Source organism: Schistosoma mansoni, chromosome W, assembly GCF_000237925.1.
Source record: "Schistosoma mansoni strain Puerto Rico chromosome W, complete genome".
Lineage (NCBI taxonomy): Eukaryota > Metazoa > Platyhelminthes > Trematoda > Strigeidida > Schistosomatidae > Schistosoma > Schistosoma mansoni.
In genome coordinates, this window is record NC_031502.1 from 28,009,238 (window position 1) to 28,034,723 (window position 25,486).

At 37.3% G+C, this 25,486-nt stretch overlaps 2 protein-coding genes across 2 annotated transcripts in view; both read right to left on the reverse strand.

The window, feature by feature from the left end:
* Positions 1-11: 11 nt before the first annotated feature.
* On the reverse strand, positions 12-17,936 carry Smp_174100 (hypothetical protein; the record flags this gene model as incomplete). Its single annotated transcript, XM_018789221.1, has 2 exons — positions 12-140; positions 17,865-17,936. The coding sequence occupies 2 exons, from the start codon at positions 17,934-17,936 to the stop codon at positions 12-14; spliced, it is 201 nt and encodes a 66-aa protein (XP_018654686.1).
* A 947-nt stretch (positions 17,937-18,883) lies between these two features.
* Positions 18,884-25,486, reverse strand: part of Smp_174090 (hypothetical protein) — a gene marked incomplete at both ends in the record, with an annotated part of 21,730 nt that continues 15,127 nt past the window's right edge. The window contains 4 exon segments of the mRNA XM_018789222.1: positions 18,884-19,000; positions 20,263-20,442; positions 23,451-23,609; positions 24,506-24,626. Coding sequence (XP_018654687.1) covers positions 18,884-19,000; positions 20,263-20,442; positions 23,451-23,609; positions 24,506-24,626 — 577 coding nt within the window.

A 25,486-nucleotide genomic window follows, 5' to 3' on the forward strand; every position in this document is an offset into this window, starting at 1 on the left:
CCTACAATGTTTTAATCTATAAACATATGCTCAATACCCAATAAACTAATTTTGATTCTAAACTTTCTTATTTTGAAATAGAAAGACGAAAGTCTGTATTTTTGCTTCTTTTCATGTGCTTGTGTTCGTTGGACCTTGTCCTAAACAAGTGAATATAAGAATATTGGTATATTCACATCTGTCATCAGACTTGGTAGTTATGTAGAGATATGATCCCGCGTTGAATATACGAGGGGCAGATGCGGAGAAAGCATATCCTGTTAAGGTGTCTGCTCACTTACTACTGCGTGCAAGTAGCGAAACGCCAACCGTAAACGATTTGATATTGATTTTCTGACTTTCTAATAATGCTCACTCTGATGATCAGACATATTAGTCTCGAAATCATTGTTTACTAAATGTAATATGAAAGCATGTTGATAATTTCCAGTAGAGTGCAAGGCGATAACATTGATAACTTCCAATGAGTGACTGGTGAAAAAAGAAGCCCAGCTTAGAGAACCATCCGCCTGGCATCCAAGATGTACGTTGAACTGATGTTCTAGTCAAGATAAATCACCTATTCGATTAATTAGTAATAAATCTTATTTTCCTATTGCTGTCTGGAGAGAAAAGGTTATGGATGGAACTACTGAATCTTCCTGGAGAAGAGTTTTGACTCCACTAGTCTCCTGTAATTATCTCGTGATACAGGCAAACAAAGTTTAAGGAATGTTCTTAAGGCCGTGGACATATTGTTTGTCATCAAATAATCCAGTTTTCATCACCTGTACTATGATTATTTTCCTGGCCATACCGCAGATAAAACTGAGCTCTTCAGGGGCAGTGAAATATATGGGTTCTAAAATCTTTCTCTACTACCTAGAACATTCTCGAACTGTCTTATTATTCTTGGTGGACCATTCTGAGGTCTAGCTGAGATGATAGACCCAAAAAGATAGGACTAAATCCCGGCTGCATTACCAGCCAAGCTGAAAGTATCTCTGTCTTAGGAGAATGATAATTTGATCTCGAATCATGACCACCTAGAACTGACAAATCAATGACACGCAATAGACGCGTTCAGTAAATAGGTTTCCTCTTTTAGATCACTTCTATCTGGTATTTCATCTCAAGTAGATTTTCTTTCTCTTTTTGTTTTATCTGTTACATAAGGATATTTAAAAGTCCAAGATAATCCGATTTGTAAGGTAGGGGTTGCTATGTTTAAAAATCATCAAATCGTAAGAAAATGACTTAAGTGTACACAAATTAGGCGATTGCATCACTCTGACACTGCTCCAGTGGATAAAGGCTATTAGCCGAATAATATGAGTAAGCCAGTTAAACTAGTGATAGTCTAAGAGACGCAAGATTACACCTGACGTGAAGAGAACGTTACGAAAAGTACATTTTTAGACCTAAACAATCTGTTTTTGATTATGCAATCCACCCTTCAAGGTTTAAAAGTCTATTTGCCACGCATTTGATGGAGTGAAATATTACTATACGTGGTTACCAAGTTCAACTAAGGCTGTCCTTTGCTTGACCGAAACATGTGAGTATGTGTTTATGTTATTCAAACCGTGGTTCATCACAGTCACAAAAATCCTACTGCAAAATGCGTTATATGGTTTACTTGTATATAAATCTTTCAGTAAATATCAGCAGCATTGAAACCATCCGTCCTTGTTTACCCCAAGGTTGAATGTGTCCTACAATGGTTTGGGCCATGGTAGATAATACCTGGCATAAATATGCAACATTTAAAATGAAATCCAAAAGTTTCATTCGCATAAAATTCGTGAACAGAAGAATTACCGCTGATTAGAAATTATATCCAGTCGCATGCGTAGTAGACTGAACGTAGTGTCACACCATATAATAAGTCTTACATATTACATCACTGACTACGTAATAACCATTTACGTATAGTTCGACTTCGAAAATAATGCTGTAGAATCAGTCTATCTCGTGTTTTGACAAGAATTATTCATTACTATTTTTCTTTAATATCGAATTTATTGGTCTTAAATCCTTTGGAAAAACCACACTTTCCGGTCCTTGAAATTAAGCACTTTCAGTTTGTGTAAAGCTGACGCTTAATTCGAGAGGCCATGTCACACAGTATTCGTGCTAGTATTTTGCTTTACAGTTTGCTTACGTCAATAGCCGAGTCCTTTTCCCTAATTTTCATTAAGTGTCATTATGCTAATAATTGGAATTGTTGTGAGTGAAAAGACTGAATAAAACAACTGACAACTAGCACCTGGCAGTGCTACTATCTGAAGGTTTTGCTTACGTATTAACCTCAAAATGACCGAAACCAAACTTCCAGTGTGATTATGTAAAAACGTATATGGTATTGATGCGAATTTATTTGTGCAAAATCCCTTTATAAATCGTGTTTAAAACGCTGAATTGGTTCCACTTCCTACGGAGTAATCCTATTACAAGCAAACTAGACAATTCGCTAAAAACAAAGCCTGCTCAATACGCTATGAAATCTAAAAATAAAAAAGGTCCAAATAGCTTCGAAGAAGAAGGGAAGCAGCCAGTTGTATTAGAATACTGTTTTCAGCACTACATTTTATAATCACACATAATTCCGTACTTTCAGCTTCTTTCTGAACCACCTTCATTTATATACTTCCTTATCCACTAATACCTCGTGCACACATATTTCCTCCAACAAATCAGAGTGCTCTTGCTTAATAAGTGCTAAATAACAGAGAAATAGACTAAGCTGTTATACTCTAACTATTCACCCATGAATATTGTATGCTCTGTTTCTCGTCCTTCCTTTTCTTACACCCTTTTTCAGCCCCCTTGAGATACGCCACCGAAAACAGATATGGAACGGGTGACTTTGTCCTGCACCATAATTAAAGCCTCAGATATTCCGGAGGCATATAAGGTTGAAGCTTCTAAGAGCCCCCAACTTCGCATAGATCTATTCTCGACCATCAGTTGTATGTCGAAGCACCACCTTCATAAAGCGCGTCAATTAAGATATTGACAACATGTTTCTGACTAAAACCATCTACACTTATATCTTATAAAATATCAACCCAGCTGAGTAATTTACTACAATGAAAATTCAAACATTTTACAGATTTGATCTTGCCTGTAAACTGGTATGCCTCATGTAACAAACTGTTATAGCTCTTAACCACATATAATCTGACTTGTCTCTTCTAACCTTTACCATTAGTTATCTTCATAGTAGTACGATATATTAAATGGATATCTAACCCATAATACAAATGCTATTACCATCTGATTTGCTTGTAACATGGAACTTGTAGAGACAGTGTATTCCAAATATGGTCCTTGATTAAAGCAATATTCATACTGACCACAAACGTAAGAGAGCCTAACATCATAAAAGGAGGGAGGGTGGCGTTACTGACCAGCAAACATGATGGTGGGGAGATAATCTCAATCCACCCGTGTCTGTGGGGCAGAACATATTAATTACGGCTCCTTATGTCTAGTGGGATGTCACGAACCAATGGTATTGATGCGAAATTATTCATGCAAAATATCACTTTAAATCATGTTAAAAAAAGCTGAATTGGTTCCACTTCCTACTGAGTAATCCTATTACAAGCAAACTAGACAATTGGCTAAAAACGAAGCCCACTCTATACCCTATAAAATCTAAAAACAAAAAAAGAGAGTTCAAACAGCTTCTAAAGTAAAGGGAGACAGTCATTTGTATCGGAATACTGTTTTCAGCACTTTATTTTATAATTACACATTTCCATATTTCCTTCTGAACTACCTTCATTTATACAGTTCCTTATCCACTCATACCTTGCCCACACTTATTTTTCTTTAACACATTAGTATGTTCTTACCTAATAAGTACTTCAGTAACAGACAAATAGACTAAATGGTTATACCTTAACTATTCCTCCATGAATGTTGTGTGCTCTGCTTTTTGTCCTTCCTTTATCTTACACCTTTTTCAGCCTCCTGCAGATACTCCACCGAAAACAGATATGGCACGGGTGACTTCGTCCTACACCATTATTAAAGCTTCCGATATTCTGGAGGGATATAAGTTCGAAACTTCTAAAAGCCCCCAACTTCGCATAGATCTATTCTCGACCATCAGTTGTATGTTGCAACGCTACCTCCATAAAGTGCGCCAAGTGTGATATTGACATGTTCCTTACGAAATCCATTTACATTCATATATTATGAAATATCAACCCAGCTGAGTAATTCTGAATAGTGAAAATTGTAACTTCTTTAACAATTTGATCTTGCCTGTAAATCGGCATGCCTCATATAACAAACTGTTATTTGAGAATAAATTACGATTATCAATATTTGAGAATAAATTATTATTACTATTATTAAATAAAGGTCCATATGCCCGAGATTATGAAATATAAACTGACTGGTTATCGTGGGACATTTGTTGTTGCTGTTATTATTACCTTTTCAAGCAAACTGCTAAATCTATTTTCAGCACGTTCATCTCAAACACTATCCGTTGCAGTTAATTGACCATCAAACGGTTCCAGTGCAGGTTGTTTCACTCTACCTTCAGACATAGAAAACTCGCACAGAACGTCTCATATGAAGGTAAATTTGGAATGACTTTTTTTACCCTGGATATTTAGGCTCACTCCAAGCGTTTTCTGTCAGAAGAATGACTTAAGTATTAAGGGGGAATAAGTCTCCAAAATACGACATGTTTCATAACGTCTATATCTGGTGGCTGGCTAGTACCTTCCAGTGTATCTACGCTAACACCACAACCTCAAAAGACTTAGGGAAGTTATCAGAAGGGTGTTTTTGTGGAGTTTGTAGTAAATTAATAGTTCAGTTCATGAGTTAGTTAAAGCTAGACCATTATGGGAAACCCCCTTCTGATATTAAAAATCATGTGCTAACAAATGGCTTGCTTCAAGAGGTGTTTTCTGTAGTTCTAGTGAGAAACCGCGAACAGTGGAGTTCAACCAGGTCTGTTGTGAGATATTAACTTACTGAAGACAATGGTGAACAGTGGCACAATTTCTAGGGTTGGTTGAAGTTAAACATAAACACCCTTTGATGTCGGCTCAACGGTTTAGAGGTTAGACGTATGCGCGCGAGACAGAAGGTCCTGGCTTCAAATCTCGAGAGCGGGATCATGAGTACGCACTGCCGAGGAGTCACATACTGTGATGAGACGGCCGTCCAATGCCTACAGGTTTTCCATAGTGATATAGCTTTAATTGACTCTTCAACTCAACTCTAATGGAAGTGAAAGTGCTTTTCGGGTATTGTGTCAAGATTAGCTAACTAAAAATAGCGTCTGTAGTCCTCTCGTTATACGACACTGATAACTACCTGGTTTGTCTTGTATCTGTCGTCAGAAATAAATTCTGCACATGTTTAGCGGAAACGCCATGAAATAACCTATGTACTCAACTAGTTCATCAGGAGAGACGGAGATTGAGAGACTACACATTTATTATCTGCCCTAGGTGACAGGTTGTCGCTGTTTATTTCAACTTTTAGTGTATATTCTACCTGTAAGGCGTCGGGTGGTTTCAAATAATGTGACCCTGACTAAAATCACCTTGAATCTGTAACTGTGCAAACTTCGTGGTAGTGATCCTTCGCTTGCTAATCTATCGTTACTTGTGAGATCACCTCATATTGAGAATCCATTTTCTCCAGTTATCATCATGGTTTCAAGACGTAACACTCCTCTATCAAGAATATAGTAACTACGCTAAGCAGGTGGGCCTGTGACCGCATCTAATTGTTTCGACTTCCGAGTGTGGTTGACCTCTTGAATAGCTTTCATTTGCGTCAGAATTTCTACTTCTAAGTCTTTCGTTACGAATATTTATCCACCACATTTCGATTAAAACGTATAGGCTTCGTTGGAGCTGACTTGCAAAATCTAAACCCAGTTACCTTTATGACCTGTTGCCTAACACATACTTCGTGTAAATAGTTCATTATTACTGATATGAAAAACAAATCAACATACTTCGTGATTTTTACTCCGTTATGTAGAATTCAGTTGGTCATATTTTTATCTTTGTGTCAATGAAATTGCAATATTTGGCTTTCTCAGAAATTTTCACTGTTTAGTGGGTGAATGCTACATATAAGATAATGGTCTTCGATGAGGATTTTATTTCAATCATCTAAAGTTAGTTACATATTTTCCAACCCATGGTTATTCAACAAATCAGTCCAGCCCTTTCTGATGAGGGAGTATTATTTATTTTCCTCACCTCTGTATGCCATGTTGGATTCTGCTTCGTTTAAAAGTCGATTTTGCTTGAGTTTTGTTTTTTTGCAGTTATTTGTGTTCTAGAAGACCCAAATATGCTAATTTACACTACGATAACACTGTATGTTATTTTAGGTGAGATTAACTTTTTTCAAAAAACTAATTATACAGCAAAGCAATAGAATAACGTAAAAATCCACTAAGTTCCCCAGCTATTTCGAGATCCATGTAAGTTATCAAATAACAGAGTAGGGCATGATGTCACTGTTGTTCATTTGGCCATACATACATAGTCGTTTATTCTTGTTCTGTGTTCACAAGCATGCTTATTAAACTCGCGTTTCCTTTATTTCTATTCCGTTGTTTTCTTCTATTCTTTTCTTCGAAATCAAGTCAATATTCTTCTCAATTACACAGAACTTGATTAATAATTATTATTTTATCATCATTTTTTTCTTTTCCCTTCCTTTTTATTTTAATATGGTAAACGTTATTCTAACATTATCGACACTTGCATATCATTGCATTTCTGAAGAAAACTGAAATAGTTTCTTCACAACACTTATGTACCCACTAGATGTTTGTGAATAATAACAATAATAATAATGAGGACTAAAGGCAATCCAAAAACAAAATTTCCTTTTCCATGGTATCATTTACTGGAGTTATACATTCGCGTTTACAATTAATTACTCTCACAAGTATGACTAATTGGTGTCCTAACTCTGTGGGTTACAGTCAGTCAAAAATCCTCATGTTTGATCACAGGTCACAGAAGATGAGAAAGTGAAGTAGGTAGCTGTTAGAAGGGGTGGGTCAAATAAAATGATGACTACTATACCGAAAATCGAGGAGAATAGTCAAAAGATGAAAAGAATTCTCTAATTCCATTTAATATCTCACTATCGAAAGACAGTATGACACAGGAGAGTGAAGTCCCCAGTAGGTAACAGTGTGACAAATACTGCCACTTGTTTAGTCTGGGTACCACTCTAGCGAAGTTGTACAACTTGTATATGGGCCCGACTACAATGAAAAATCAAACGACCTCCACCAATAGTAACCCTGAAATCAGTAAATGTGAAAGAAGAGTCTATTGATGTCTCAGAGACTGGTAGTTAGCTAGTTTTATCACACTTATGCATTGGAAACCATAGTTTTTAGGAGAGGCTGGAAGAAAACCGTCAAGGACCAGTGAGGAGCACTGTTGTTCGTGGGGTACCTGAGCCGATATATGTTCGCACAGGCAAAGATGAAGTGCAAGATACAAAACAGTGACGGCGGGTATTATGCAGCCGAGGCGTGCATCTCCGTACCTTCTCACCCGTCACACATCATGACAACCAAGCTTTTCCGTCTGATGGTTGTAAACTTCAGAAATCAAGAGGGCCTAGCTGAGGTCTTTCAAGATTGGTAGAACTAGATGAACGATATTTGCGGCCGTATCAAAGGTTGATTATACAGCCTGATGCTATCACTACGGGATTGTCCTTTACAACCATTAAGACAGACATACGGTTTGACCTCAAAGTTAAAAATCTTGTCGCGATCATCTTTTCAGAGGATAAATAACTGTCTTATAACGAGTATAAGGGTTGACGACAATTAGATTGATTGGACTGAGGAACGAATCTTGCAATGACAGACCACAGAACTCGAGTTTATTCTCACTGAGACACGGAAGTTTGAGAGGGGGCCTGATGATGTAACAAAATACCAAGTATGCCAAGCTATCTCAGAGAAAATACTTTGTCAGAATCTCACCGTCAAGCTGCTCAAGACATCTTGAAAAATTGAGCACCAGAGAGCGAAAACACAGGTAACCCCCCACCTTCTTTTATTAAAAGTCCCCTGTGTCCGGAATGCTTTCTCAGACAAAGTGACCACAACACTCAGTGAACACCAAATACTTCTCCCTGAATCACTATTTCTCTTAGATAAGCTATGCCTCATTAACATATCGCAATTCTTCTACCCCTGTAGCTATCATTAACTATCAGCCTAATCCTTCCCCTTTTTTTATCATTTCCATTTGCCCGTTATCCTTACAGTCATGTGTGTTCATATCTTTGCACAACTGATTGATTACCTAATTTACTGCTATTAACCATCGTCTGATCATCACTCTTCCGAATTTGGACGTGTTTCATTATCTTTACTCTGTAAGCTGAAGATACGACTAGTTTTCTAGTTTGACAACTAGCAACCAGTAATACCTTCTATATTCAAAGCTTTCCCCAACCGAATGAAATCAGAAGTCAGATGCGAAGAGATCGGAAAGATATATTTGATATGTTATCAATATATCGAGAAGCGTTTGCTCTAAGCTGGCTAGTGAACGTAGGAGCTGTGTCCCACGCTGGTTCGTAACGTGATCTGGTGTGGATGCATGACCGATCGCCTTCAGTTAAACAAGTCCATTTAAAACAATGTGGTCAGCATCCAATGTCGAACACTTAATGAGCTATTGATTTTGGGGAATTATTTACAGCTACAAAGCAAATACACCCTGACTGGTATTGTGACAGCTACGGATTACAGAGACCTACTATCCTGCAACTACCACGCTTAAACAGATTACAAAATACAAAATATAACTACTGCAATCACTAAAACCAGTACAGTTTAGTGGGTAGATTGCGCACTGTAGATGCCACTAGTGACTTGGATCTGAGCAGCAACAACAGAGAGTCAGTCAGTCACAACGTAGAACTTAGTAAGTGCGTAAATCAGTTCGAGTTGCCATACCACATTTGCACAGAAATGAAGTTGTTGATTCAAATCCCATAGTCGTAGAAGTAGTAGGAGTATAAGCAATAATATGAAAGATTAGGGTTTGAAGGTGTTATCGAATGAGTATAATCCAATGAAATAAATTTGAAAAGAGAAAAAGGATAGGGGCATGAAGAATTCAGAAGACTAGAATTTAGTAGAACATAAAGAGTGGATGCACCTTTGCCATTGCAAACGATTTTGAGCCATGTCATTCAAAGTCTCTAACCATCGGTTGCTATCATCTCGCGTCAAAAATACCCCACAAAAAGGCCATGCGTGACCGACTTCAAGCAGCTGTCCTTTGTGCACTGCGGTCACGCTCTCAGGTCGTTAAGACCAACATTAATCCCTCAAAAAATACCCTTCCACGGTGTGGGCAGCCGGGAAGTTATATTAGCCCTCATACCCGTAACCGCACACAAGACCAAGTTGGTCATTTTCAAATCCTTCCTGCACCTAATAACTCTTATCTCCACGACTAACCTTTCCCACGTCCTTTTATCGCCTCGCACCAATAGGGCAAACGATTCGAGTACACGGAACGTTATTCCTGGTCTCCTGAAACCACTCTCTAAACTTCATGTAGGAACGTTTAGTGTCCGAACATTGTGCCAAATAGGACAACAGGCTTCCTTAGCTAGGACTTTAGATTCTTACACCATCGATGTGTGCTGTGTCTCTGAAACGCGCATACAAGATCCGAGTAGCGTCATTCATTTGACCTCACCATGTCGTAATAAAAAACAAATTCGTTTCACGCTTCGTGTATCTGGAAGCCCTGATGCTGCTTCTCGTGGCCTCGCTGGCGTAGATATAGATTGAGTCCTAGGGTAGAACTACTTACTTACTTACTTACGCCTGTTACCCCTCGTCGAGGAGCATAGGCCGCTCACCAGCATTCTCCATCTAACTCTGTCCTGAACCTTCCTTTCCAGTTCTTTCCAGTTGCTATTCATCCTTTTCATATCGGCTTCTATTTCCCGGCGTAGTGTGTTCTTTGGCCTTCCTCTTTTCCGCCTCCCTTCCGGATTCCAAGTTAGGGATTGAGTCGTGATGCACATTGGTGATTTCCTTAATGTATGTCCGATCCACTTCCAACGTCTTTTCCTAATTTCCTCTTCAGCTGGAAACTGGTTCACCCTCTCCCATAAAACGCTGTTACTGATAGTATCCGGCCAATGGATGTTGAGTATTTTGCGTAGACAACTATTTATAAATACTTGTACCTTCCTGATGATGATCGTAGTAGTTCTCCACGTTTCAGCTCCATACAGTAGGACTGTCTTGACGTTCGTATTAAAGATTCTGACCTTGAAATTGGTTGACAGTTGTTTTGAGTTCCATATGTTCTTCAATTGTAAAAATGCTGTCCTTGCTTTGCCAATCCTCGCCTTTACATTTGCATCCGATCCTCCTTGTTTATCAACGATGCTCCCCAGGTACTTGAATGTTTCCACCTCTTCCAGAGTTTCGCCATCAAGTGTGACTGGGTTGGTGTTCTCTGTGTTGCATTTGAGAATCTTGTTTTTCCTTTGTGAATGTGGAGGCCTATCGATGCAGAGGCTGCTGCTACATTTGCGGTCTTCAGCTGCATTTGTTCGTGTGTATGAGATAGGAGGGCTAGGTCATCTGCGATGTCTAAATCATCTAATTGATTCTGAGCTGTCCATTGTATTCCGTATTTCCCGTCAGATGTCGAATTCTTCAAAATCCAGTCAATCACTAGAAGGAAGAGGAATGGGGAGAGTAGACAGCCTTGTCTGACTCCGGTCCTTACCGGAAATGCATCTATCAGCTGTCCTCCATGCACGACTCATCACTGTAGTCCATCGTATGAGTTTCGGATAATGTTGACAATCTTTTCAGGAACTCCATAGTGTCGAAGAAGTTTCCATAATGTTCTCCTATCCACGCTGTCAAACGCCTTCTCATAGTCGATGAAGTTGACGTATAGTGATGAGTTCCACTCAACTGATTGTTCCACGATGATCCGTAGTGTTGCAATCTGGTCTATGCACGACCGATCCTTACGGAATCCAGCCTGATGATCCCTAAGTTCGGCGTCTACTGCGTCTTTCATCCGATTCAGCAGCACTCTGTTGAAAACTTTTCCTGGTACTGATAACAAACTGATGCCTCTGTAGTTCTCACATTTGCTCAGATCTCCTTTCTTTGGTATCTTGATGAGATATCCTTCTTTCCAGTCCATTGGCACTTGTTCCTCTTCCCAAATCTTCTTGAATAGAAGGTGAAGCATATTTGCAGTTATTTCAATGTCTGACTTCAGTGCTTCTGCTGGTATATTGTCAGGTCCTGCTGCCTTCCCACTTTTGATTTGTCTGATGGCCATCTTGACTTCTTCGATCGTTGGTGGAGTGACATCTATTGGAAGGTCAGTGTGTGCTGCTTCGATGTTCGGTGGGTTCAATGGGGCTGGTCTATTCAGCAGTTCCTCGAAGTATTCTGCCCATCTTTTCCTCTGTTCTTGAATCTCAGTGATTGTCTTTCCTTCTTTGTCTTTGACTGGTCTCTCTGGTTTGCTATATCTCCCTGCCAATTTCTTCGTTGTATAATATAGTTGTTTCATATTCCCTTCTCTTGCAGCTTTTTCCGCCGCCGTTGCTAGTTCTCCCATGTATTTCTGCTTGTCGGCTTTAATGCTTTCCTTCACTTCCTTGTTTGCTTCTGCGTAGTCTGCTTGTGCTTTGACTTTCTCTGCTCGTGTTCGGCTGTTGTTAATTGCTAGTTTCTTGTTCTTCCTTTCTTGAATTTTGTTGAGGGTTCCCATAGAGATCCATTCCTTGTGATGATGCTTCTTAGGATCAAGAACCTCCTGGCACGTTGAAGTTAGTGCTTCTTTTATCCCTTTCCAGTTGTCCTCCAAAGTAGTTTCTTGTTCTTTCAGTAGATCCTGTAGAGCCTGGAACCTGTTGTTAAGAGTTATCTTGAATTCATGGAGCTTGTCAGTATCTCGAAGGAAGGCTGTATTGAACCTTTGTAGTGCTGTTTGTCCAGTTGTCCAGTGTTTCTTTAGTTTCAGTCTCATCTTGGCCACAACTAGGTGGTGATCTGAAGTTATGTCAGCTCCTCTCCGGGTTCTCACATCTTCCATTGATCTTCGGAATTTTTTGTTGATACAGATGTGATCTATCTGGTTCTCTGTGGTGTGGTCCGGTGAGATCCATGTAGCTTTGTGTATGCGCTTGTGTGTGAATATTGTGCCGTCTATAACCAATTTGTTAAATTCACATAGGTTTGCAAGTCTCTCCCCATTTTCATTTCTCTCTCCTAGTCCATGTCATCCAATTACATCTTCATATCCTGTGTTGTCCACTCCAACTTTAGCATTTAGATCTCCCATCAGGATGGTCAGGTCCTTTCGTGAACACTTCTCTATAATTGATTGCAGCCTTTCATAGAACTGATCTTTATCATCGTCGTTGCTATCATTGGTGGGTGCATAACATTGGATAACATTCATTGTGATCCCTTGCTTCTTTGTTCTGAATGATGCTTTGATTATCCTGGGTCCATGAGATTCCCATCCCACAAGTGCATTCCGTGCTTCTTTGGACAGCATTAGAGCAACTCCCTGAGTATGTGGAGCATTTTCCCTTTCGTGACCGGAGTACAGCAGCATCTCTCCTGTACCTAGCCTTTATTGTCCAGTTTGTGTCCAATAGGTTTCGCTGATTCCGAGTACTGCCAAGTTGTATCGCCTAATTTCCATTGCTATTTGCCTGGTCTTTCCTGTCTCCCACATTGTCCGGACGTTCCATGTACCTATAAAGAGTGTTGCTCTGGTTGTTAGAAGGTGCATCGGTCTCGTGACTTCCGAAGAATTTCGGCTTTCATCATGAGACGTCATAATTATTCCTTCAACTCCCAGAGCAGAGTGTAAATGGTTTGAATAATTTTTTCTGGTTAGCGTTTTTTTAGCGAGTTGGTTTACTACGGGATGGGGTCGCTAACCCCATGCCCAACCCTCCTCCTTTACCCGGGCTTGGGACCGGCAGTAACTCTAGAAGAGCTACAGGCGGAGGTAGGGTAGAACTAGCTCTCCTAAACTAGATCCCGATAGACAGTCGTCTATGCGCTGTCCGACTAAACGGAACAGTAAGGACTCGGAAAGATAGGGAAACTCGTCGTTGCCTCTTCGTCGTCTCTGCCTACTCTTCCACTGACTGCAGCTCAGACGATATAAAAGATGAGTTCTACAGGAAACTTTCTGACCTCCTCCGAAAAGCTAGGCGTTCTGATGTAGTAATAGTGGCTGGTGACTCTAATGCTCAAGCAGGTAAACTAAGTGAAAGGGAAAGACACCTGGGTGGATCCTACGGTGTCGTGGCTCAAAGATCAGATAATGGCGATTGTCTGTTGCAGCTATGCTCAGATAACCGTATATTTAATGCAAATACTAACTTTAAACACAAGGAAAAACATCATTTGACATGGCAACCCCCGAATTCGTCCCAACGTTGGACCCAATTAGATTACATCGTTATCAGCCACCGATGGAGGGGCTCGATAGAAGACTGTCGCTCATTCTGGAGCACATGTTTAGACTCAGATCATGCTCTAGTGCGAGCACGTATCTGTCTGCGTCTTACTGAACGTAGGAAAGACACTGTAAAGAAGCCTCTTAGGGTCCTACTTAATGATAGGCTAGCTAAGAATATATTTCAGGAACAACTAGAAAAACAGTTAGGCAGCCATGTAAGTTGTGCCCACCCCGAGGCAGCGTGGAATGACATCCGAAGAGCTGTGGAAACAGCAGTGATATCCGCTAGTAAGGTAAACCATAAGGTCAGGGAGAAACAATGGATCTCGGCAGCATCTGCAGCACTGATAGATGCTCGTAAATTCATCCTGCCTGGCTCTGAACATAACGAAGAGTGAAGTCAGCTTAAGCGCAGGCTAATAAGAAGCCTACGCAATGATCGTGAACAGTGGTGGGTAGCGAAAGCAGGAGAGTTTGACTAACATAGTGTCTAAAATATTAGCTTCAATAATACTTCGACGCCTAGCCAAAGCTCATGAAGAGCAAACTAGAGAAAACCAGGCTGGTTTTTGACCTGGAAGTGGTTGCATAGACCAGATATTCACTCTACGTCAGGTCCTAGAACGTAGACATGCATTCAGACGTCCCACAATCGTAGTATTCCTCGACCTTAAGGCGGCATTTGACTCCGTTGATCGTGAGGTTCTATAGCAGTGTTTGTCACTGAAAAGAGTACCAAAGAAGTACATTAACCTCATAAAGGCTCTCTACTCGAACACAACTGGTCGAGTTAGAGCCTATAGCGAACTGTCATCAGAATTGATTACCTCAAGTGGTGTTCGTCAGGGCTGTCCACTCTCCCCATTCTTATTTAACTTTGTCGTTGACATGCTTTTGGAGATAACACTTTCAATAATAACAGAGAGCGAGGGCAAAAATTTAGCTAGCCATAAAAATACTGAATAATGGATAAGCAAACCAAATAAACTTGGATTGTCCATAAATGTCAATAAGCTACGTCTAACCAGTTAGCCACAGATGTACGAGGATGATATTCAAATTGACATACGTTCATACGTAATAATTCACGTCAAAAGTTATGTACCAAACCATAATTAGTCGATGATCGGTGGTGGCTTATAACCCTACTCTTAACATCTAGCATCAAGAAGATTTAAAGATTAAGTTTCGCACCAGATAGAAGGGAGTGAAAACATCATAGACGACAAGTGAATTTGAGCTAACTGCTAGGATAGAAGTTAACAAAAGTACACAACCGACAATGAACCCAGCAGTTAAAACTAAACTCCAAGTATTTAGAATGAACAAGAATTAACAAACTACTTAGATTAATTTTGACAGTATTTCAAAAAGACGTGAAGCTAATAAGGATAAATTTTTCCAGTTTACTAAAAGCTTCAAATCTGAGGAAGTATAGGCTATTTCTTGGTTTTATGTAAAACAAACATACTTAAGTAGGGATAATGGTGGTATGTTTATTTTAATATTGAAGATGTTATGGATATGCAGTACTGGAAAACGCTGTTGTCCATAATGTCCCAGACAGCTAGTGAAGTATCACTAGGCCCTAGCCAAATCATCCGGCAGTCGGTTCACTGAATGTCGAACAGTTCACCGATCCTCGCCAAGGCTAAAGACAAATAACCCTCATTATTCAGTTGCCCGCCGTGGACTGCCTCATCTGGCAGTGGTTGGGATTTGTTTTTTGTGCCTACTCTTACTAATCTATTTCCCTAATAAAGTTGTTTGTGTTGCACGGCCATCAAAAAATCCATAGTATCTGGATGTGAAGAAAGGGCAGTCTACGTCAGGCATAACCCTGGGATTTGGATTCGACATTAGCTGGTTGGACACGCCAACCCCATCCAACTGTAGCTGGCCTCTAACCATCGACACAGATCACCTAGGTTAGTGATCTACAGCCTTTTTAGTTGACGATCCCAAAGCCAGTCAACCCGGAACTCAGAAATGAAGGGGCACGAAGATAATATTTAGAAAATACTCGGTGCGTCAAGACGTATATTGTGTAACCTGATCAGCTGTAATGAGAGATGTGTAGCACAGTATACCCAGTCGTGATCCGGTGCGAATGTTTGACCGACACCCTTCGACAAGGAGAATGTCCGGTAAAAGTTACTGAATGAGCGTCGACGACGAAAACGTACAAAACAATTTTACTTTCTGGATTTACATATTACTCTAAGATACCTTCTTGTATAACATTAGTGTAGTATCGCTTGACATGTTAAGCTCATATACTTTATTCTAGCTACTGGCCAAGCTAATTCACCTATACATTATGAGTCAAATTTTGATCTTGTTCATTATTCACCTAATAACCTTGACTACTTTTTTTATGAGCGCATGTGTATGCACACTTCGTATCTTATTCATCATATGTCTGTCATTCATTTTTGTCTGACTATAAATGTTGATTAACGCCTGCTTAAAATGAGTTGGCTTCCCAGCCATCTCCAATGCATGTCGTTCATGCTTCGCTCTCGAGTTGGCTTCCCCGCCATCTCCAATACGCATTATCTTTCGCTTCGCTCTGGAGTTGGCTTCCCAGCCATCTCCACGGTATGTCATTTATGTTCCGCTCTCATCTATTTGCTTCATCACTCTGATTCCCTGGTCAGGTCAATGAGTGTAGAAAATATTCGTATTCTAAATCCATTCTCGTATTTGAAGTATTTAACTCCGTTGTTCACCAACGCGGATAAAGTCATCTATTACATACGAGGATAGACAGTACGTACGATCAAAAAGGAATCAGATTTAAGCTACTACAATAGATTTGGTAATCCCGACTAGCGAACACGCAACATTAGTTCGTAGACGTAATATCTGACGTTATTTTGAAGCCTTTATGTATTATAACTTCCATGGCTTCAGAATAACTGGTAGGTAGTTATGGATGTAAATGATGTAGAAAACTAGTTGATGACAAATGTAGTTTCGTTATGAACCCTCTAAACCCATAGACACTGACATAAAACAAGGGACAAAATTCAATAATAACAATAATAACCATGAAATTCAAGGTGATTAATATTACGAATTATCAGTTGCAATAAAAAGCAGACGGATTTAATCCTGTCATATCCTAATGATTAATATGATAACCAGAAAAAGAAGGCGAAAAGTTCCAGTCTCTCATAAAGAATATCTCATGATTCTCATCACTAGCAGCTGTTACCGAAAGAGAGTAATCAAAATGACTCGACTTTATACATTTCAGAATGATACTGGTCTTTCAGGAAGGTGTCAGCAATATAGTTTTCGAGTGCTTCTTACTGAAATTTCGAAAGGATTGAGTACTGCCTCCCACGTTTTATGGCTGTTCAGAAGAGTAAGAATATACAACGTCTTTAAGACATCAAGATAATGGAAGTACTATGTAGCTTAAGTAATGAAAAGAGAACATTGTAGTCCTTTTGTAGGTATCATTACCAAGTTTTGATTTGATAATTTTGAATAAATTGAACATTGGATAGATTGTTATAAATGAATAAATATATTTGTAATATCCCATATCTCATTAAGATATTACAAATATATTAATTTATGGTAGTCTTTGTTTTATAAATCAATTCCTGGCCCAAAGTTATCGGAATATATATCTCATGAGTGATTTGTTGAAAGTAAGCATTCCAAGACTTAAGATAGTAAATATATTAACAAGGAGGAAAGTGTGAACTGTTTATACGTGGCTCGATATAATTCGGTACACTGATAGATAAGTAAAAATGGATGATTATGAGCACACATGTAAAACGTGCTCATCGTTAAACAAGGGAAATATGATGTCGAAAAAGGAGGGAGACAGTTCTCAAATTTGGTTACTTATTGTTTCTCATCACACTTTGAAGTATTATTAATTTTCTTACATGACGCCCACCTTCAGACTTATAATCTGTTCACTTGTTTCAACAAATATACTCGTCGCATCAGCCACTCCATCACTTCGGATAAACTACTATGAGTTGAGATTCCACCTACAATAGATATTCTTCTGGCCCTTTTTCATACATGCTTTCTGCGTGATAGAGTTCAAATACATTAGGAGTGCATAACTTCCAGATGCTATTTTCAATTACCAGTCCCATTTCCTTTATGCTGTTTCATCGAAAAATCTTTACTTGGTTATCAGAAATGTTTCTAAAAATTGTTAAAGTATGAGAATACCTCTTAAGTAGGAGCGTCCTCCTAAAGATTTAAAGGAATGTTTATGATGGTCTTCTATCAAATAATTTCTTCATGACAGCGGCGATCCACATTGTGGGCCATATGACAGTAGCAACGCATATTCTTTCAATTTATGTAAGTCAGGCTTACTGAAACTGGTTGGAGAGAAAGATGTTTCTCGATAATTTCACATATCTTCTGCCTCAAACTTGTCTGGGGCATCACTGAGCTTGATTGTGAATATAATAATAATTTATTTCTGACACCAGGCTCACTCTATTTTTACATGGATTATCAACAAAACAGTTCCTTATTAACAGATGGAAATAAAGAGGTTTTTAACTTTGTGGCTGGTCCTTTTGTTAAATCCTCAAAAAATATGCCAAGGTCAATGGAATATACTACTCTCCCTGTTTACATAGTAATTGGTTTCGATCCATCTATTAAATCTATTACTTCTTTATTATTGTTTTGATCTCTGGTCAACTTACAGTCTCACAATGATTGCTAGTAAAATAGTGTATTCGCAACACATATTTTAAGGCAAATTGACATCTTACGTACAACTACAATAATACTTCGTTAAATCAATGGGAGTGGAGAATGAAAAAGAATATATTAGACTTAGAAAATCTCTTTGATTTTGGATACTGCATTGAAGATGCTATATTCATTCCCTTCATTTGCCAAAGAGAACTGAATTTCAACTATCATTAGGGAAATATGTTTTATGAACGCCGATAAAAGTGATCAAATTTTGTTATGTTATTTTTCTGTAAGCTCAAAATCACAGATTCAGATTATTTGGGATTTGAGAAAGTATAACAGATGTTTGACTTCGTATATTGCTTAATCTCTTAGAACTTTGCCCTGAATAACTTTGCAAACTGCGCAATAACAAACACGAACGTAGTCTCGAAATTACTTTTCGCAGTTACCCTTAAAAATGGAGTGTTTATGGTACTTACTTTAGTCACAGAGGCTATATTAATGTCTCTGGACAGTGATTTGTTCTATCTGTTGAATTCATAAGCAAATAGTTACTCAGAGCAAAACAACTTGCCTCTTTAATCAATAATCATAATCAAATAGTCGATTAAAATATCATGTATTTTACATTTAAATTTTTTAAATTAATAAATGTTTAGAAAATTTTATCTTTGGTAGTGTTAGCTTAACAGAGATTCCGTAGTTTCAACTTTAGTAACATCCGTTTCGAGTCTGTTATTTTCGGATTTTAGTTTATTCTCCAGCAAATAACGGACTGGTTCTAAATCCTGTTGAATCTAAAAACAAAGCAATGTGGTATATAAAAATAGTACTAACTGGTCAAAACACGCTTTTCGTTTTATGTTATTTTCCTGAACTATGTTTAGATAACTTCACAAATTAAGGGAGTGTAGTAAACGTTGCCCGACTAATTTTAGACAACCAGTCATAATGAAAACTAATAATATCCTAGAATATATCGATTATGTTTAACAGATTCAGCTTTTATGAGATCGGTGTACATGAAAATATTGCAGTGGCCATAAAATGTAGAGCTATCTGGGGCAAAATACCTATTTAGTAATATTCAGTTTTTTAATAGTTCTTTATACAACCTCAGTCCATGACGAAAACTATTTATAGTAATCACCCACTTTTTTACTTCTACGTCCTTAAACTATTTATGTATTTATTTATTAGGCAAAGAAAAGAGTCAAATAAACGACATCGTCTTACCGTTTGAATAGGTTAATTGACTTAGTAAAAATAAAATCAAATACCTATTGAATAATAAATCTCTTTCATTTGTCAAGTTAGCTCTCTCTCTCTCTCTCTCTCTCTCTCTTAGATCTTCAGTTACCAATCGGAACCATAATAACGAAAGCTTGTAAATTAGTTTCATTTATTGATTCAAATGCTGTAGTTTTTCTTAAATTACTGAAGCCTAACGGTAATAAATACGCGAACGTTCTTAAAATACAAGTAAGGTGACATAAGAGTTCGCAACCGAACGACACTAGAATAACTGGTTAATGCTCTGATAATGTATGCCTGACACGGTGGTCTTTAATAGTGATTAGGGGTGATATGAGTAGTTACGCTTACTGGTGGCATACACTAGACTGTACAAAGACATTCTGGATGCTTCACTAGATAATAAAATCTAAATTTAGATTTTCATTTTCAAACGATAATCACAACAATGTGAATTTCGTGAGAAATTTTAGTGATAGTTCTTGTACCAAATGTCACTAAGCTAGAAAATCTCATACAAATTACTCCTTATTATATTTTCAATACAATCCCTTAAGTGGTCAGTATGACTAAAACTATTTATTGTAAAAGAATCTGTATCAAAATGTTTATGATATATATGATATTGGCTTTACCACAAGGTGTATTCACGCTTTGTCGACTGCCTTGACGAAGTTATCATAAACACATTTTAAGTCATCCAAATATTTATGGATATAAACCCCTCATTTCTGTTATTAATCGGACTGAAATTTATTTTTTCGACAGAATTATCATACATGGAAAAAATATGTCCATTACATACTTGAGGAAATTCTGTTACCAACTGATCTATAATTGCAATCAAACTTCGAGAATGGTTAACATGTCGGGTTCTCTCATTTTCAGAAGAAGTAGCAGAAGGACAAAGACGACGATATTTATCTTGTCTTATTTGTTCCCAATAAAGTGTAGCATGTTGACGCGCTTGAAGCTCAAAAAGGTCCTAAATTTGTTCACAAAATTATATAAAATTCAAGTATTTATTAGGCAAAGAAAAGAGTCAAATAAACGACATCGTCTTACCGTTTGAATAGGTTAATTGACTTAGTAAAAATAAAATCAAATACCTATTGAATAATAAATCTCTTTCATTTGTCAAGTTAGCTCTCTCTCTCTCTCTCTCTCTCTCTTAGATCTTCAGTTACCAATCGGAACCATAATAACGAAAGCTTGTAAATTAGTTTCATTTATTGATTCAAATGCTGTAGTTTTCCTTAAATTACTGAAGCCTAACGGTAGTAAATGCGCGAACAATAAATCAAGAGTATTTCACTACAGAAGTAATGAAACCTGTAAGTATATGGTCGGATTATGATGCTTATTGGATTACAAGGCTTACCAGTTTTCCTAAATTAATATTTAAAAATAATGCTAAGCAATGCCATTAATTTGAATGTAAGTATAACCACACTAAGGTCTTCAGCATACATACAATTCATACTCCCAAATATTTTCATAAAAAACTCATCGTCCGCTACAAAATCTTCATTACCGAATTCGCTGAAGAGATAGCAAGATGGAGTTATAAAACAGCAAAATGGTAAATCATCGATGGGAATTATTACGTGATTTACAATTTCCACTTCCACAACGGATCTGTTATCGTCAGTAAACCTGTAACAAAGTGCTGTGTTCTCGATTTCACTTGAAAAAAGTAATTAATAACAAAAACTAATTGATTTACATTTTAGGTTTAATATCTATAGGAAGAAGAAAAGGTTTGACGTGTCAGACACTGTTATTCTTACTCTTTGATGTAGAAAATGAATTTTTTTATCAATTTAAGAATTTTGAGCATTCCAAAACGTTGTTGCTAATAGGCTTTCCATATAATGTAAGATAAAAGTCATTTATTTTTTTAACTTCGTGTAATAAAATGATAGTCATTTTGTGTATTCTGATTACTTCTGTCCTAAAGAAAGGTTACACAAAAAGATTTAAAGTAAACTAAAGATCGGTGTTTTACTGAATAGTTTTTCGAAAAGTGAACTAGGTAGTAGTCTAATTCATTGTATTCGAAGAAGTACTCACAATGAATCGAAAACGAGAAGAATTATTTATTTTACCATAAAACTTCATGTATTTACAACATCGGACAATCCATTATCCTAACTATAGTAATTAAGACGTTTGCTAAATACTGTAACAAGTAAAAGTATATGGACAAGTCAACCGGAATCGAGAATACGATTTTTAGGTTTGTGTGCGCGAAATGTAAGTATAATTTAGAACGGGTAGTAGAAATAACTAAGTTGAATATTAATTATCAGAAGGGGTTTTGTGGAGATTTAGTATTTTTCATAGTTGAAAGCGTGAGTCAATTGAAGCTAGACCACCATGGAAAACCTGGAAACACTGGACGGCCGTTTCGTCCTATTATGGGACTCCTCAGCAGTGCGCATCCACGAACCCGCTCTCGCGAGATTCGAACCCAGGACCTACCAGTCTCGAGCCGAAGCCCTTAACCGATAGACCACTGAGCTGGCATCCAACGGTGTTAATGTCTAACTTCAACTGATCCACGATGTTGAGCAACCATTCACCAATTGTCTTCAGTGAGTTCCTATCTCACAACAGACGTGGTTTTGAACTCCACTGGTCACTGCTTCTCACTAGAGCTCCTAGATATACTTCTCGAAGTCACTAGTGAGCATATGATTATATTAATTATCAGAAGGGGTTTTGTGGAGATTTAGTATTTTTCATAGCTTCAATTGACTCACGCTTTCAACTAAGTTGAATATATTTAAAACGTTTAAAATTATAACGGGAAATTTTCTTTACATCCTTTAAGTTTAAAGCACTGATGGTGTTCAACGTACCAAATACTTAATTCTGTCTCCTTACATTGTATAAAACTAGCAAATATACACTACAATACCTATTCAGGGATATTACCTTAAATCCTAACCCTCGACTATTAATACTTAAACTGAATTTAACCTAGTGGCACTACATTTTAAGGATAAATTAGATAGAGTCTTCCGTATTTTTGAACGAAATCCACTCATTTATATGGTGGCAGAGTATCTCTACGCCATACTTGATGTCATTTCGTGATAAAAACATCAACTTCAACTCCTAATCCTTATCTTAAACACTTGATACTAACCAAAAACAATGTGAGGACTCAAAAACCTATTTTGGTTATTTGAAGTGTTAGGAAAACAGATAATCTTTATCCATCGTGATGAGTTTTCAAGACGCTCTTTTAATTTACTGGAAGATTAACATACAGAAAATTTTAACCAATTGATTAATTATGTAAAATCTGTTTACACTTTGCAATATTATTCTTTATTTTCTACAAACTAACAATTTACAAAGACTGTTTCGTGATTAAATAGGATATTGTTGTATCCCGTAGAGAATTACGAATGGTAACTTTGAGGACTATTTATGGACCAATGTCATATGTATATTTCCTATTGTATGATTGGTAAGTAACTTAACTATTCATATTCATGTTCCTCTTATTATAAGCTTTATTTTGACCTTTGAACTATTATTATACGATTCTTGAGTTATCATCAGTTTATGATTACTATTCACAGCCACATTTGGCTAAATATTTGTACAAATGTTACTTTTTATTTTATGGATCGATGTGGTCTGTTTGGTTGGTATATAAACCCAGTATGTTTGAAATACAATGATTCATACCACAGAGGCTGTTATTGGTGTTTTGGACTTAACTGGCTGTGTTAGGAGGAAGCAGGACCGGTTAGCGCTCTAAACTGCCCGTACGGTTTCGTGTGTCACTGTTCCGATCGATAATTCGCTGCTCCCTGATTGCCGGTTTTATCACGTCATACATTAACTAGGCATCCACTCGGCCACAAGATATAACAGATATATAATGAGTAATACACGGTATTACTCAGAGACAGGTAGACAGAAGGTCAATTACATTGATATATTTAAATGAAACTTTGAGCACGTACAACTTACAATCTGTTTCTGATCAGATAACGACTGCAATTTTTTCATCAATTCATCAGCTTTTTTTTGTTCAGCTTCAGCACCAGCTTTCTTTATACATAATTCACCTTCTAACCTACTAGTTTTTTCTTCAAATTCTTCCAGCTCTTCTGTACAAGACGCAGAATTCTAAATTTTGTTTGTTATTATACACAATGAAGAAAATAATCAGTCAGTGTTGATGTGTTTTGATATCCTTAGGGAAATCAAATAAAATGTTCAAAATTCACACAGATGGTTAATAATGGGTAACTTGAATAGTTATAATACACTGAAAAGCAAAACTTGATCGTTTTTTAATTTTCCCGTCGATCTAGCTTATCTTACATTTTCTATTACAGATTAGGGTGCAGACTAAGGAACTGGTAATCACTCTTTTTACCGCTATCAGAATTCCATTCAAGCTAGAGATTCATGTGTATGGTTTCTAGCTTTCAAACTTTCTATGCTGTTAGAAAGTCCTTAAATGTTCTATCTTTTTTGTTTAAACTCTTACATTTACACAACAAAAGTTCATTATGAACCGGCAATATTTCTTTACTGCACCTACCTCCCCGTTCCTTTAGTGGCCACACAGTTTTAATGTGTTCATTTTTTATTTTTACGAAGGGGTTACAGACAGCTTATGTACATAGATCAGTTGACTCGTGTTTTCGGCATTTTGAGGAAACGGTAAACGTTTCTTCGCAAAATAACCATTTATTATTTTCATTCACTGTTTGAGTTAGGACAAACTTAACATCGCATTGTTACGGTGTACTTAATTCGTAAAGTAACTTCAGTAACTCTTTCTTCTAGGGAGAAAGATATTCTGAGCATAACTATCGATTAAAATAATTTTAAGATTGATGAACTAATACGAACATGAGGCCTTAAATCTACTTACCTCGATAACACTTGTTAAAACCAGTAGTGACATTGATCACAACTTTTCGTTTTTAAGTTTAATTTCAAACTAATGAGACACGAATAACAAAACAAAATCCTTTTCACCTCTAATATTTCAGATGTATAAAATTACCTACCTGTTTAATAGCTTTTAACTTCCGTTTAAGTCCATCAATATGACGTTGAGCTGTAATGCGAATTTGTGATTTATCCTTTCTAGACTGAAGAACATTTGACTGATTAACAATGGTATCACGCCTTTTTTTAATTAGCCGGAAAATAAAAGTAAGTAAAATGGGTATGGTTAATGGAATACATAACTGTATTACAATATTTGCCAATAAATATAAGAGCATTTACAAGTGATAATTTGCTGAGGTGCTACTCAATGTCATGTCTTTTTAGTGTTGATCATATTCTCGCAGTCGGAACGCAAAAGATTAGATGAACATGACATTGGTCACTACTCAGTGATTAAGCAATTATGAATATCTCAGTCCTATATCAGGTTAGTCACAGTACAAATATCTCAATGTCAACGTACCTGCCTTTGAAGCTGAGTAACACGGGATCGAATCAGCCAGGGAGTATCTATTCCCTTAATAGTACAGGTACAACTTGTTGACGAGTAACAAACAGTACAACAACTAGGCCCAAGGTTTCGTTTCGATTAAGTCTAACCATCTAACATAAGGGTGTATTGATTACTTATTTGTTATTGCAATATTTTAATATACATAGAAATTGTCTTCAGTAGCTTTGTGATAGAAATGATCAGGAAATCAAGTCCCATTTTAGTGGAAGTCCCTTTAATAACAAGAAACACGTCTTGACAAATTCCACATGGTAATTGATCGCCGATTCAGAATAAAAAAAAATTTAAAACTTCAAATTCCAGTCAATAAATAGTGGTAAGAACTATAAAAATTTAAATGGAGAATCTATAACTAGATAACAAACACTGTTTAGCTCATTTTGAAGATGGAAGTGTGTATGATCTGATCGGAATTTCTCAAAAAAGAAATGGTGAACGAAAACGTAAAACTACATTAAATTTTAGAAGGGGTTTTGTGGAGATTTAGTATTTTTCATAGTTGAAAGCGTGAGTCAATTGAAGC